We start from the raw sequence: 16,386 nt of genomic DNA on the forward strand, positions 1-16,386 counted from the left end.
TAATAATAATAATAGATGCATCCTTTGTCAAATAGGCACGTTAATGTACATGTCAAATACTTCGTGCACATTTACAATAAAAAATTTGTACCATCAAATAAATGTAATTATTTTTAAAATGAGATAATACATCCACCACAGTAATTCCATGAAGCAACAGAGTTCAGTTATTATTGAGATACTGACTTAACATTGCGAGGTATTGTTGCACATACTGCATTCTCTCATACAACCATGATGAAGAAGGTTCAACACACAAAATAGTTTTGCAACTAAACATTGATAAGAGTAGACACATGAAGGCAAAGATATCAAAGGACATGGAATAAATTCCTAAAAATGGCTTTTAACAGTAGAAGATAGAAATGGCTCTATTGAAGAAGAAACATGGGCTTGTTCAACAACTTTCCCCAAGCGTCCTATAGCTCCTGCCTCCCTAGGCACATGGCTAATGAACGTTATTTCCTAGAAACAAAGGAATATTAGTCTGCATCCTGCTTGATAGGGAGACCTGCACATGACTGTACATCAAATAATTTTTTTTACATTTGTACTAACACTATGCCAAATCTTCAGTTTTAGTTAACAATGCAAAAATCCCTAATTTATTAAAATATATTTAAAAAAGAAAAATGAGAAAGAGAAACAATACAAATCATAACATGTGTTTTGGGAATCAGAGAAAGAATTCACAAAAATGGGAAGCATTTCCTTAATTAGTACAGAAAAATATAGACATGTGAAGAACATGCATTTTGCACTTACTGTACAGGTAAAGGCGTATCAGCTATTACTTAATACAGTTACCTATCAAAATAATAAGGTAAAGCATACAGCTTGAATAATGGACTATGGATTTTGGAAAACGATTATGGATATGAGATCATGACTTGGCATTTCATATGGTTTTTAATCTGATTGATTAAAAATTGCTCATATGTTTAGATTGTTTTATATTTTGATAAGATGTGTTTTCTTGTTTACCTGTGTGGCACTGAATTTTTGCCAGATTTGTAAGCCGCCTTGGGTCCCCTTCGGGGTCAAGAAAGGCGAAATAGAAATGAAGTAAATAACAAATAAATAAATGTTACATTTGTCTATTTTCATGACCAATTAACCTGTCTTAGTTCCAGTATAATGAAAGTATATACATGAATTAAGAAGGACACCTAAAATAACAAAAGTCCCACCTGACACAAAGTATCTTGCCAAGAAAACTTTCCACCATAATTAGCATTTTCTTGGTTTGGAGGCGGTGCTACATCCCAGGGCAACCTCGTGTCAGAAGGCACAAACAGTATAAATACCTCAGGATGATCCTTGGAAGGGCAGCTTCTTCTGCTCTGCACACCTGTGGCAGAAGGCACTTGAGCCAAGGCTGAAGTCAGCTCTACTAGACACCTGTAACCCTACAATATGCCGGTATGCTGCAATTCTATCTGGTTTGGCTTCCAAACACAGTTAAGTGGGACAGTAGTTTTCAGGTGCATTCAAGGCATTTGAGAGTAGTCTGGCTACAGTAACTATAAAAGGCTGGTTGCTTGTGCATGTTTCTAAAGGCTACTGCTTTTGAAATCTTTGGACTAAGATCCTTCTTTGGGAAATGTTATTATATACAAAATATTCAGGCACTTAGTTAGGTTTGCAATCTCTCCCTTTTATTTCTAAACATTTTGCAGACTGCCATACAAAGAAGAGTCCATGTTAGAAAATGTGGCTACATTTCTGATATCTGCAATGACTTCTGTCTGCAGTTTTCTAAAAATCTGAGAATTTAAAACATATCCTTTACTGCATTTATGAAAGTGGAAAAGTACTGAAGCAGAAGACTATGGATAATACTGCTATTTTCTGAGGTAGGGAAAAACATCCAAACTCAACACTCCAGTACACAAACAAATATTTTTTCCCTTCAACACAGTGGGGATTTCTGAATATGAAGTCACAAATATCCTTCCTGCTGGTGCTGCTTTTTATGAACATTGTTCGGGGCGGTGAAGGCTTTTATCCTGAACGATATCAGGAACGATATCAGAAACACCCAGGCGTGCCAATGAAAGGCCCAGCATTCCTACCTTTCAACATGAAAAGTCATGGTAAGTAAGATTTCTTTTTTAAAACTATGGACAGCCGATAGTTCTGCTGCAATTACGTTACCATGTTAAGCCAGGTTATCTAGTACCATCAAACTGTTGTTTGGATATACAAAAATTAAGTTTTGTGCATTAGTAGAACATAGATTTTTCTAGAAGATAGTTCCCCCCCCCCCCAAAAAAAAGATAGTTATCAAAATGATCATTGATGTAGTAATTGTCCAGAGAAAACTAATAGTATGGAAACTGTGAAGCTCATTTTTAACAAAACTAAGATATGCCCTGGGCCCCCTAGTGGCTCAGTGGGTTAAACTGTTGAGCTGCTGAACTTGCTGCCCAAAAGGTTGGTGGTTTGAATCCGGGGAGCAGGGTGAGGTCCTGCTGTTAGCCCCAGCTTCTGCCAACCTAGCAGTTCAAAAACATGCAAATGTGAGTAGATCGATAGGTACCACTTCTGCAGGAAGGTAACAGCGCTCCATGCAGTCATGCTGGCCACATGACCTTGGAGGTGTCTATGGACAATGCCAGCTCTTCGGATTAGAAAAGGAGATGATTACCACCACCCAGAATCGGAAACGACTAGACATGACTAGAGAAATCCTTTACTTTATTAAGAGATGCTCTATACTCTAGAAGACACACGTAGTAGAGTATTACTGGGATTGTATGAAGTAAACACATGGGGGATAAATGTTATAATTTGTTGTTGTGTGCCTTTAAGTTGTTTCTGACTTAAATCAAATTAAAGTAAAACTATAATAAGATTTAATTGGTAAGATTTGTCCAAAGTGGTTTGCCTTTGATGTCTTCTAAGGCTAGAAGACTGTGACATGCTAAAAGCCACCCAGTAGATTTTTATGGATGAGCTGGAATTTGAGCCCCCTTTTCCAGAAGTATAACCCAAAGCTCAGACTACTACACCATGGTGGCTCCTATGCCACTAGAATACTCTGTTTAAGAAAGTTCCTGCCCAGAACAGAGAAAATGAATGTTGGGGGAACTTCCTAGTTATGATGACATTTTACAGGAAATGACATTTGCTTTGAAAACATTTAAGTGAAGCACATCCCACCAGCATTTTGAAGTGGTTCATCCCAAAGAAACTGGACTACTGCCGGCTTCCTCTTCACAGGAGAGTAGCTTTACATTCACAAGTGACCAACAGGAGCCCAGTGGAGATGGCTGCATACCAGGCAACCACAACACACAGCCGCACATTAGAACAGGCCTATACAACCTGTGGCCCTGCAGGCATTTGGGATCCCAGCACTCAGAAGCCCTAGCCAGCTTGTTTCATGGTCAGGTATTCTGTGAACCAGAAGTCCAAAACACCTGGAGGGCCACAGGTTGTGCAGGCCTGCTCTAGACATTCTCAGCTGGGATTTTAATGCAGAGCTACTTTAGATTCTTGTTGTTACAACTTAACTGAATTTATTTTACTGTAGAGATAACACATTTCAGGATAGATGCCATTAAAGCTTAACAGATGTTCTAGAAATGCATAATGTTCATATTTGGGGGGGAAAGGATTTGTTGGGGGGAATTTTTAATGTTTTTTTTAAAGGCAAGAAAATCTTGATGCTAAAGAAGAAACAAGAGCTGAAAAGGGACCAGAACTTCTTTATTACTTCCGAAAAGAAGTACAGCAGTGATTCTCAACCTATGGGTCCCCAGATTTTTTGGCTGTCAACTCCCAGAAATCCTAACAGCTGGTAAAGTGGCTGGGATTTCTTTGAGTTTTATGCAAAAACATCTGAGGACCCACAGGTTCAGAACCACTGAAGTATAGCTTCTTTGAATGCACAGGATAGGCAGAACCACATGTAACTGCTTTAGAGGAGGATTCCGCACAAAAATAAAAAGGAAATAATTTTGTTAAGACCTAGGCTCCTGAATATTTAAGATCTAATGTTAGAAGAAATGTTGATTATACCACATTAATTTTTTGAAACAAAGCTTTGATATGTTCGAGCAAAAATGTAAAATGTTTTGATTCCAAATCCCTATGCAAACATAATGCTGACATTTCTAAATTGCCTTTCAATAACAGATATCTTCAATGAGAGTAAAATGTAAAATGTTAATGATTCCTCTTGCTGGAAGAGTTCTGATTTGCAACTTTAACAGTGGTACTCTAGTGTGCTATAACAAACAAAGAAAATGGTCTAGAAGGGTTTGATGGTGCTGGAATTCACACATTCGACCCTTCACATCTGCAGGGGTTAGGAACACAGGCCCCCCAAAAGGTGAAAAAATGTGGATATAGGTCTGATATTCTTTTTCACCTTATGGAACACTTGACTTTACTAAGAGCTGCTCTATACTCTTAAGTATTTGCTGGTACTCCAGAATGATTCTATGGTCAGCTTCTACATAGAATTGCACTAGAAGCCATACAAATACCATGAGAGAACATATTTTTCAATGTATTGTCGAAGGCTTTCATGGCTGGAATCACTAGGTTCTTGTGGGTTTTTTCGGGCTATAGGGTATATGTTCTATAGGCATTTCTCCTGACGTTTCGCCTGCATCTATGGCAAGCTTCCTCAGAGGTAGTGAGGTCAACAGACCTCACTACCTCTGAGGATGCTTGCCATAGATGCAGGCGAAACGTCAGGAGAAATGCCTCTAGAACATATACCCTATAGCCCGAAAAAACCCACAAGAACCTAACATATTTTTCATTTGTGTGTAAAGCAGCAGTGGAGATAGTGCAAAATACAGTAAGCTGTGGCTAACCAAATCCATGAATGCTTAACTAGCAAATGAGGAAGAGCAACTGTATTTTCAAATGATTTAGTGAATATATACACAGTATTGCAAATTTCAGGTAGCTATTGTCCTCACTATTAGGGAAGACCTAGACTGAAATAGTCTAAGAAGTGCAATTGTGAGAGGTGCAGCACACAATGTCTAAAATATTATTTTCGTGAATCTCATTAAATTAGTTCCCAAATGTTTATATAGTTTATTACAATAGTTATATTGCAATATATAACAGCAGCTCATGGCTTTAATATAAGATGATAAATATACTCTTGGTTTTACTCTGAAGTTAAAAATTATTGTCTAAGGAGTTTAACCCTTTCCCTTAGAATAGGTGCACTACTTTGGACATTCTGTATGGATTCACCATGATATGGAAATTAGCTTTTGTTCGTGGGCAATACACATTCACTACTGAAGGGTAGATGCATGTACTTTTAGAAGTGCTATAAGGAAGCACAGAGGATCTAATGTGAAGTAGTGACATTCAAGAGTAAAAATAGAATTAAAAATGGCATTACAGGAATCTAGTATATAGACAAATGCTGGTAAATGAATAAAGCTATATACAGGCAGTCCCTGAGTTACAAACATCTGACTAATAAATGACTTATAGTTAAGAATAGGGGTGAGACAACAGGAAATGAGAGAAATCTAACCCTAGGAAGGGCAATTTACTCCTGAAAGAGTTATAGTGGGGAAAAGAAGTCTCAACAAGTTTTATCATCAATCCTTTGCCCACAACAAGTAAATGTTTTCAAAAACCAATGATCACAGGAACGGAAAGTGAGGTGAAATCTTCTGAACAGGGTAACAGATAGCAAAACAAGCACCACAGGGCTGTTAACCCTTCCCTATGCTATGCAAAGATAGACAGACAGACAGACAGACAGACAGATTTGGCTGGACAATTTACATACAGATTCAACTTAAGAACAAACCTACACAACCTATCTTGGTCATAACTTGGGCACTGTCAAACTGTGATTCCAGATATCTAGCTATTTGGCATGTTGCCTTATCTGCATTTTAGAATGAATTGTACCGAGACGGTCTTGGTCGCCTTAGTGGATGATCTGCGCCGGGAGCTAGACAGGGGGAGTGTGTCCCTGTTGGTGCTCCTGGACCTCTCAGCGGCCTTCGATACCGTCGACCACGGTATCCTTCTGGGGCGCCTTGCAGGGATGGGTCTTGGGGGCACTGCTCTGCAGTGGCTCCGGTCATTCCTGGAGGGTCGTACTCAGAAGGTGTTGCTGGGGGACTCCTGTTCAGCGCCACAGCCGTTGATCTGTGGCGTTCCTCAGGGTTCCATCTTGTCCCCCTTGCTGTTTAACATCTACATGAAGCCGCTGGGTGAGATCATCCGGAGTTTCGGGGTGCGGTGTCACCTGTACGCAGATGATGTCCAACTCTGTCACTCCTTCCCACCTGCTACTAAGGAGGCCGTCGAAGTCCTGAACCGGTGCCTGGCCGCTGTAATGGTCTGGATGAGGGCGAACAAACTGAAATTAAATCCAGACAAGACAGAGGTACTCCTGGTCAGTCGCAAGGCCGAACAGGGTATAGGGTTACAGCCTGTGCTGGACGGGGTCGCACTCCCCTTGAAGGCGCAGGTTCGCAGCTTGGGTGTGACCCTGGACTCATCGCTGAGCCTGGAGCCTCAGGTTTCAGCGGTGACCAGGGGAGCTTTTGCACAGCTCCGGCTCGTGCGCCAGCTGCGCCCGTATCTTGGGAAGTCTGACTTGGCCACGGTGGTACACGCTTTGGTCACATCCCGCCTCGACTACTGCAACGCTCTCTACGTGGGGCTGCCCTTGAAGACGGCCCGGAAGCTACAGCTAGTCCAACGCGCGGCAGCCATGGTGTTAACGGGAGCAGGACGCAGAGAGCATACAACGCCCCTGCTGTCCCAGCTCCACTGGCTGCCGATTCGCTACCGGGCCCAATTTAAGGTGCTGGTATTATCCTACAAAGCCCTAAACGGTTCCGGCCCAAAATACCTTGCAGACCGCATCTCGGCCTATGAGCCCACGAGGGCCTTGAGATCATCCGGGGAGGCCCTTCTCTCGGTCCCGCCTGCCTCACAGGCACGTCTGGCGGGGACGAGAGAGCGGGCCTTCTCGGTGGTGGCCCCCCGGCTGTGGAACACCCTCCCTGTTGAAGTTAGACAGGCGCCCTCTTTGTTGGCCTTTCGTAGAGGCCTGAAAACTTGGCTCTTCGAGCAGGCCTTCAACTGAGAGTATTAAAAACGACACTGGAATGGACTAGGATTATGAAACCGGCTATGACCCCAGGACTTGACGAAGCGGATTTTTAGCATAAGTATTTGTTTGTTGTATTGTTTGGTTTGTATTGTCTAGATCTACTGTACACTGTGTGTTTTTTGTTGTTGTTCACCGCCCCGAGTCGCCCTCGGGCTGAGAGGGGCGGTCAATAAATGCAAAAAATAAATAATAAATAAATAAATAAATAAATAATTGCTATTTTAAGGAAATGCTGTACAAATTTTATTGTCTGAGGGTGAGGCAGGCTTGGAGCCATAATCCCAGGGCCAGAAACATTGAAGTGAAATTCAAATAACTTGGTGCTCTGGAACTACTAGAACACTACTATTCCATGCTACTGGTGTGCTACTGAAAACACAGAATCACAGGGAAAATATCTATGCAGAGTGGCAAAGAACAGGGCAAAGATCTTATCCTCAATTACACCAGATAGAAGAACTAGATGGAACGAGCTCAGGTTGTTAGACTATACATTTCACCTGAATATTTTAAAAACATCTTCTGGAGCTCTTGATTTCTTTCAGCAGAGAGGGGCCTGGATTAGATTACCTATAAGGCTAACTCCAGCTCTATGTTTCCCTGGCACAGACAGAAACTTTAATACTGCTGTTGCTTCCATGCTGCTGAGGCAGTACAAGAGCCTAGTTGAAACACTTAAAGTGCCCCTTACCTAGTAACACATCCCATCAAAATGAGTGACACTAACATTTACTTAAACTTATTTTTCTTTTTAAAAAGACACATGCAGTCTAATTCATGTTTAAAGGATGTGCTTATATAAAACTGAGAATTTGACTTGTTACTATATGAAGACCATAAGTGGCATGCAGCACTGTCACTGATATACAGAAATTGTTCCCTAGGCTCCTGAGACAATAATCCTGATCTGATAGTTCCCAGCTGTACAACTAAGAAAATCAAGAAAATTAGTTTTGGTCATGTCAGATTGTTCTCCTTTAGAAATGATAAAAAAGCCTGCTTTTGGTCCTCTAATCCCTTTATCTATATAAATAAAAATGTAATGTTCATTTGTAGGATTAACATAACTCAAAAACCACTGGACGAATTGAAACCAAATTTGGACACAATACACCTAAAAGAAAAACAAGCGACCATTACTCATAAAAACACTGAAAAACACAGAAGAGACTTAAAAAGCCAAAACAAAAACAAAAATTACAATGCATGCACAAAACCACATATATATATGCATAGACATATACACAAATATATACACACAAAACACATATACACAGACTGAGCCACAGCAACGCGTGGCAGGGGAAGCTAGTTCAAAATAAATAGTTAAGTCATACCTATATCTGGCAAAGGCCGCTGTGATCATTAAACATGGCTTAGACATAGAGTTTTCTGGGAGTCATTAAACTGCAGCTCTCATCATCCTTGACCGCTAGTTATGCTGGATAAGGATAACGAATACTACAGTCCAGCAACACCTGGAGAGGTACATCTTCCCCACCTCTAAAGTAGTGAGAATTGAGCCAAGCTGAATTACATGCTGGCAATTTGGTCTTTTGACCTTTTCCTAACTGATGAGTGACACTCATCCCATACATGCAAAAGGCAATAGGCTCTGACTGTTAAGAATACTAAAAGTGCTCTATGGACAAAAACACCCAAGCAAAAATTTGAGGTGCTCACCAACATCACTCTGAAAAAGGAAGCTGAGCTTGCTGGGCCACAGGCTCTTTTTGCTCATTATATTATTCAGAAAAATCCCCTGTGCCCCATTTCTCAACTGCTGGAGGAAATAAGCTCAAAAGATAATGAGAGCCAGCACTGACTTCTTCGCTCTCAGCCTGGCCACAAGGCAAATGCCTCCAAGCTTTTTAAAAGTGCCAGCTGTCCAGACAGGTCGCCTGCAGAATGTTTGGGTTGCTTTTCCATTACACTGAGCATGTTGTGCAGTCCGGCTTTTTGTGCAGACTATTTTTAAAGCCATATGTATACTCTAGCGAACAAAGGTCATTTATTTCATTTTAAAAATACTGATAGAAATCACCTCTGGGAGGAGAGCATTTCAGAGACTTGGGTGCAGGCCTAGGTAATCTAAATTTCCTGATGTGTTCAAGGTTCTGTTATTGACTGGCTTGACCATGAAGAACTCCCTGCTACAGGCAAGCAGCGAGGATCAAACACATAATTTACCCTAATGGCACATCCTATACGCACTTGGCTGAAGAGAAAACTGTTTGCAGGATTCCTTTCTCCCTACTTGCCACAACAAAAAAGTATCTTCTTTCTGCCTCTGCTGTAATTTGACAACTCAATCTCCTCAGCCTAATTTAGGAAAGGGAATACGGCTTGAAATACAGAAAAGTGACATTTTGGCTTGGGAATTCTGGGAGTTGCAGTATAAAAAGGCTACTTTGTCAAGCATCTTCAGTAACTTCTCTAGCTTTTCTCTTTAAAGAATGACCAAGTCTGTGTTTATGACAATTTTAACAATCAGCAAAGTCTGCATCTTTAAATATATATATATATATATATATATATATATATATAAACAATCAGCAAAGTCTGCATCTCTCTCTCTCTCTCTCTCTCTCTCTATATATATATATATATATATATATATTTCCCCAGCTCAGAATGATCACCCTGACTTAATAGGAATGGTCAAAGGGATGCATTGTTTGTTTTTGAAAGGCTCCATGAAGATAAAGATAAGTTAATATAATTAGCTGGTACGAAGATCTAAATGAAGAATCACAGCCATCTTAACCATGTTTACTCAAAAATAAACTTCACTGAGTTCAAGGAAACATATCTATTATTAAACGGGTTTGGGTTATTATTCTTATTGTATGGCTTGAAGTCATTTCTGAATTATGGTGATCAAAAGGTGAAACTATAATAGGTAGACCATCCACACTGCAGTATTGCAGCAGCTTGATTCCTGCTTTTTAATATCCTGTAATTTGTAGTTTCTTATGCTACTAGAGTTCTCTGACAGTAAAGCGTAAGGATCTCACAAAACTAAAAATCCAAGAATTCTATAGCATTGAACCCCGGCAGTTAATTTGGTGTCAAATTTGAATGATGGTCTCTGGAGTCCAATTTGAACACATTTGGAATACACTACACAAATAATATCATCATTGTTAAAACGACATGTTTTTCCCCTTGGTAAAATAATACATTGTTAAAATTGAATACATTTTCTTGTTGTTAGTGGGGGAATTCTGAGTGGGCCTCCTTCCTCCCACCCAGCACACTATTTACATATTCTGGGAATTCAGTGTGTTCTTCAGAAGTGAGATTTATTGTTGTTGTTATTTGCCTTCAGCTTATGTTGATACTAACTTAGATATTGGAAAGTATACAAACCAATTCTAGTCTGAGTTTCATTATAGGTCAGTATTTAGTTTGCATTTTGAAAGAAACAAAATTGTTACATTGTTTAACTCTGAATTATCTTTGAGATTCAAAAGCCCAAATCTTGCTGAACTTGTATCTTTGTAGAGAAACTAAGTATATAGAAACTGAATATGCACAAGACAAATTCCAAGGAACAAAACAGAACAACTAGGGCCCAATCTACACTGCCATACAAAATCCAGATTATCTGCTTTGAACTGGAATATATAGGTAGTATAAACTCATATAATCCAGTTCAAAACAGATAATCTGCATTTTATTTGGATGTATAGATGGGCCCGAGGTCTCAAAATGTATTATGAAAAGAGACCCATTACATTAATGGCACACAATGGTTTTAATTGTCCTTCCTGGAGCCTTAATGATCAAAACTTTAAGAAGCTTTTTATATGAATGGCCCTGGCTCTGCTAATTGGTGACGCATGTATGAAATTGTGGGGCTGTTCTCTTCTATACAAATGTATTATTTTCTGCTTCTATCATAGGTAAAATTTTATAGGTAAAAATAATGTAAGCGTTCAAATGTTAATTTAAGGCTCTAAAACTTTCTGTACATGTATGTGCCTTCAGATCGCCTGTTGACTTAAGGCAACCCCATGAATTTCATAGAATTTACATAGGAAGGAATACTCAGGTGAAGTTTTACCAATTCCTTCCTTTGAAATCTAGCCTACTACAGAATCTGGTACTCATTGATGGTCTCCCATCCACGTTATAACTAGGACTGATCCTGTTTAACTTCCAAGGTCAGTCAGGATCTGCTGCCTTTGGGGTGTGCTGCTCCCAGAAAGGAGGCCCCGTGGCACAGTGGGTTAAACCACTGAGCTGCTAAACTTGTTGACTGAAAGGTTGCAGGTTCGAATCTGGGGAGCAGGGTGAGCTTCCACTATCAGCCCCAGCTTCTGCCAACCTAGCAGTTCGAAAACACACAAATGTGAATAGATCAATAGGTACCGCTCCGGCAGGAAGGTAACAGTGCTTCATGCAGTTATGCTGGCCACATGACCATGGAGGTGTCTACGGACAACGCCGGCTCTTCGGCTTAGAAATGGAGATGAGCACCAACCCTCAGAGTCCTACAGGACTGGACTTAATGTCAGGGGAAAACCTTTACCTTTTACCTCTCGGAAAAGAAAGGAAAAAGAGATATCTGAACAATTCAATTCTTTACTAACATGTCCATGATTCCCATGGCTGGCATATAGTTGAATGACTCCATCTGCTGGTTTATAACACATATTGCATCTATTTATTCGTAGGTGGTTAAACATAAAATGTTCCAACCACAACTCCAAAAATCGACTAAACTCAAATTCTTTGCTTTGTTTTCCCAATAACAAAAAAATATTGCATTGGGTATTCAATTAACATATAGGTATAAACTTCAATTTAAAATAACCATGTTTGTTTTGAAATAACAAAATTCAGCAGGGCTTGCTTCCAGGTTTGGCTGCTATCGAAAGACGACATTTATGGCAGTAAGCTCTACTGACCACTGACTTAGTTCTGAATAAACATCCATATTACCTGACTAGTATGATATCAAGGAGTCTGTGGTGTGTGTTTTCTTCCTTTGTGTGAATGAAATGCACAAGGCAACACAACAGTCTCTTCTTTTTCATATACATTAGTCCTCCAGTTAGTCCTTCAGTTTCCACAAAAGAGACCAAAGAAATGTGTGGCTGCCATTAACTGGGCAGTCAGTCCTCCACATTTGCTGGGGGTAGATACCAAAGATTCCTGCAAAAGTGAAAAACTGTATATAAAAAACCCATATTTATTTACCTGAGATAGCTCTCTAGAAATGTCTTCATCCTGTTCAGCAGTGGAACTCTCTGCCACAGAGTGTGGTGGAGGCTCCTTCTTTGGATGTCTTTAAAAAGAGGCTGGATGCCATATGTCGGGGGGGGGGGGGTGTGCTTTGAATGCGATTTTCCTGCTTCTTGGCAGAGGGTTGGACTGGATGGCCCAGGAGGTCTCATCCAACTCTATGATTCTATGAAACCTCCAGCATGGCTCTATGGTCAACTTCCACCAGAAGCTGAAGACAGAATCGCACTGGAGGACCCAGAAATTTCTAGAGAGGTATTTTCTCTAAGTCCTCCAGCTGAAGCTGACGATAGAGGCATGCAGGAAGATCCTGAGATTCTTAGAACATTTTCATCAAATTCTCAAAATACAGATTCACAATAGTCAGATCCAAAAATGTGGAGAGCCAACTGTAATCTGTTTTCCTGGAATTAACTGTTATCCTTTGATTCTTATAATATAATTTGGACAAGCTCCAATGATAATACATGTTCCACACATTGCAGAGAAAGGATCCAAAATATGAATAAAAGTCACAAACAGCCCTAAGGCTATCAAGGACAGCCAAAACAAACATTTCCAATTGAGCCTAGATGATTTAGTCTTCTCGCCATCTACTCCAGTTATTTTGCTTTCTCAAGGTCAGAATATAAGAAACAATACCGCATTTGTAAACAAGCTGCTTCTGTGGTAGGTCTATGGTGACTATGTATTTATTTACTCATTCCAAACAGAATTCCAATACAATGCAAACCTTGTTTTAAAAGAAATGATTCCAACTGAATTATATGACATAGCTCACTGCTTTCAAAAACATCATTACAAAATTATGAAATGCCTTCTATTATCAACTGCTACACCATGCTAATTACTTTGATTTTTCTTTAGTTGTACAGACTCGAGGAGAGCAAGGACCAGCTGGACCAGCTGGCCCCCCTGGCGCTCCTGGCCCAAGAGGACTCCCAGGCCCTTCAGGATCTCCAGGAAAACCAGGATATGGAAGCCAAGGGGCTCCAGGGCCACAGGGGCCCCCAGGACCACCAGGACTTTCAGCTGTTGGAAAGCCAGGCGTGCCAGGCTTACAAGGAAGACCAGGGGACAGAGGACCATCTGGTGAAAAGGGAGACATGGGACCTGCTGGTCTTCCTGGCCCAAGAGGTCCCCCAGGGGCCCCTGGAATTCCTGGCCCCGCTGGGATTTCTGTTGCTGGTAAACAAGGACTGCCAGGGCCACAGGGTCTTAGGGGTGCTCCTGGAGAAAAAGGTGAGTCGGGCATCCCTGGTTTAAATGGACAGAAGGGAGAAACAGGGTATGGGGCTCCAGGTCGCCCAGGGGAGAAAGGTCCACCAGGGCCACAGGGGCCTGCAGGGCCACCAGGACTTGCAGGGATAGGGAAGCCAGGAGAAAGGGGATTTCCAGGGCAACCAGGTATTAAAGGGGATCGGGGGTTTCCAGGCAGCGCAGGACCAGTTGGCACCCCAGGGCCCCAAGGACCTCCAGGGGAACGTGGAGAACCAGGAATAGGGAAGCCTGGCCCTAGTGGATCACCAGGTTTACCAGGCAGTCCTGGGGCAAAAGGGCTCCCAGGGCCTGCAGGTTTGACTGGACCTGCTGGTCTCCCAGGATTTGGAAAACCAGGGTTGCCTGGCATGAAGGGAAACAGAGGGCCCGAAGGTCTTCCCGGCATCCCAGGAGGCAAGGGAGAACAAGGTCCTATGGGAGCCCCTGGGGAGGCAGGGCCATCTGGACCCCCAGGGAATACAGGCCCCCAAGGGCTCCGAGGTGCACCTGGTGAAAATGGCACACCTGGCCTAAAGGGTGAAAGAGGACCTGCAGGGGCAGCAGGGTTCCCAGGCATTAAAGGAGAGCGTGGTCTACCAGGAGTAGATGGGAAACCAGGATTTTCAGGGGAGCCAGGAATTCCTGGTCCCAAAGGGCAGGCAGGTTTTCCAGGCCCCAAAGGGGATACTGGTCATGCTGGGCCACCTGGACTTCCTGGACCAATGGGTGCATCAGGGCCTAAGGGAGCAGATGGAATTGATGGTGAACCCGGGCCCAGAGGGTCACCTGGAATACCAGGTATAAAAGGACCAGTGGGTCCTCCAGGTATTCCAGGAATCCCTGGCAGCAAAGGAGACACAGGCGCACCAGGATTACCAGGTCCAGCTGGCATTGCTTCAAAGGGCATGGATGGGCCCATGGGACCTACTGGGCTTCCAGGTCCCAAGGGTCACCCTGGACAGCCTGGACTGCCAGGCCCCCCAGGTCCACCTGGTCCCCCGGGTCCTGGAATCCCACAAGGTCAGGCCATAGCAGGCATCCCTGTTATAAAAGCTGGTGGTGCAATCCAAGGCCTAACTGGCATGCCAGTCTCAGCTTTCAGTGTCATTCTTTCAAAAGCTTACCCTCCATCAGCTGCTCCCATAAAATTTGACAAGATTCTGTACAACAGACAACAACACTATGACCCCAGGTCGGGAATTTTCACCTGCAGAGTACCCGGACTTTACTACTTTGCTTACCATGTTCATGTGAAAGGAACACATGTGTGGGTTGGCCTATACAAAAATGGTTCACCCATCATGTACACATTTGATGAGTACAAGAAAGGGTACCTTGATCAAGCTTCTGGTAGTGCTGTTGTTGATCTAATGGAGAATGATCAAGTCTGGCTGCAACTCCCCGACAATGAATCAAATGGCCTCTTTTCTTCAGAGTATGTTCATTCCTCTTTCTCAGGTTTCTTATTTGCACAAATATAACATCCCATCAAGATCAAAGTTTTATGCTACTAGATATCTAGTAGCAACTAAACACAACACATAATTACATTTCTAAGGCAAATGTTGCATGGTGCATATCTTAGGTGCTATTTTAAAGGGTAATATTCACACATTTTAACTAAATTTTATTGCAACACCAGGTATGTATTTTCTCTGTTCAAATACGGAGGTGTTCATTATCATTGCCAAGATCAGCTCTTAAAGGTATAATTCACTGACTTATGGAGAAAAGGAGCAATACTATAGATTTAATGCTGCCATCCTATTCTTGTATAATGTGATTAATAACACTGGTGTGTACTGCAAATTAAACAGCCTTAGGATTGCAGTTTAACAAAGGCTTTGGATATTAATATTTGCTTGGTTTTGGATATTACTTCTTCAGTAAAAAGAGGCTGAAACTCATGGCAGAAACATACAATAACTTTTTTCCTTTTGAAATCAAGGGGTTAACTTATCTAGAACCATTTTAGTACAATGGCAAGTGTAATGGCAAGTTAATAAATATTGATGTTCAAATTATAACTATAATGATCACTTACTAATCAGATGAGAAATTATTATAATTATTTGAAATGAATGATAATATTTTTCACATCAGGCAATTTGCAAGAATGAATTGAGATGTAAATAATAAAACTAACAGATGTAAATAATAAAACTAACAGATTCAAAGTAAAATTAGCTCCAGTACTGAAAATATACATATTCAGGTCCTTTTGAAAAGCCTTTTCTCTTACAAATATATCTCTGTGATATAACATAATGCTTTGAATATTAGTAAATATTATAGCATCAGGGATAATGTCTTAAAAACATGTCACAGAAAAGATAATGGAAGTGGTATTTGCACAGGAAATTTTGTATACCAAACTGGCATTAAATTCCAAAGCTTTTGCGCTGCATTCACTGTCTATAACACCAGCTTAACAGCCATCACTTGGCACTATACTGGCATGGCAATCTGTAAATTCTAGCCAAGGCATTTCCTTGCAAACACAGCATACTCTAAAAACCAGGTCATCATCCACTTAACATAGCAGCACTTTGGCCCTAGCCCAGCAGGTCTAATCATGCACAATTATCCAATGCAACAGCTAATGGCCCTAGAGGGGATTTACAGTCGTATCTGCAGCACAAGATGCATCCAGTCAGTTCAACAAAGAAACAGATGAGATCTGCAATTTGGATTATGCATTCAGTTTTGCAGCTGTATCCACAGCAGTTGCACATACAGAAGGCTATCCT

General features: G+C 41.4%; 2 protein-coding genes across 2 annotated transcripts in view; one reads left to right on the forward strand and one right to left on the reverse strand.

The window, feature by feature from the left end:
- NT5DC1 (5'-nucleotidase domain containing 1) overlaps nucleotides 1-16,386 on the reverse strand; it is a 112,927-nt gene that overhangs the window by 75,015 nt on the left and 21,526 nt on the right. The window lies entirely within an intron of this gene.
- COL10A1 (collagen type X alpha 1 chain) lies at nucleotides 1,928-15,623 on the forward strand. The gene is made up of 2 exons (XM_060755059.2): nucleotides 1,928-2,096; nucleotides 13,244-15,623. Exons 1-2 carry the CDS (start codon nucleotides 1,937-1,939, stop codon nucleotides 15,115-15,117), a joined length of 2,034 nt encoding a protein of 677 aa, XP_060611042.2. The 5' UTR covers nucleotides 1,928-1,936; the 3' UTR covers nucleotides 15,118-15,623.

The sequence above is a fragment of the Anolis sagrei genome, chromosome 1, assembly GCF_037176765.1.
Source record: "Anolis sagrei isolate rAnoSag1 chromosome 1, rAnoSag1.mat, whole genome shotgun sequence".
Lineage (NCBI taxonomy): Eukaryota > Metazoa > Chordata > Lepidosauria > Squamata > Dactyloidae > Anolis > Anolis sagrei.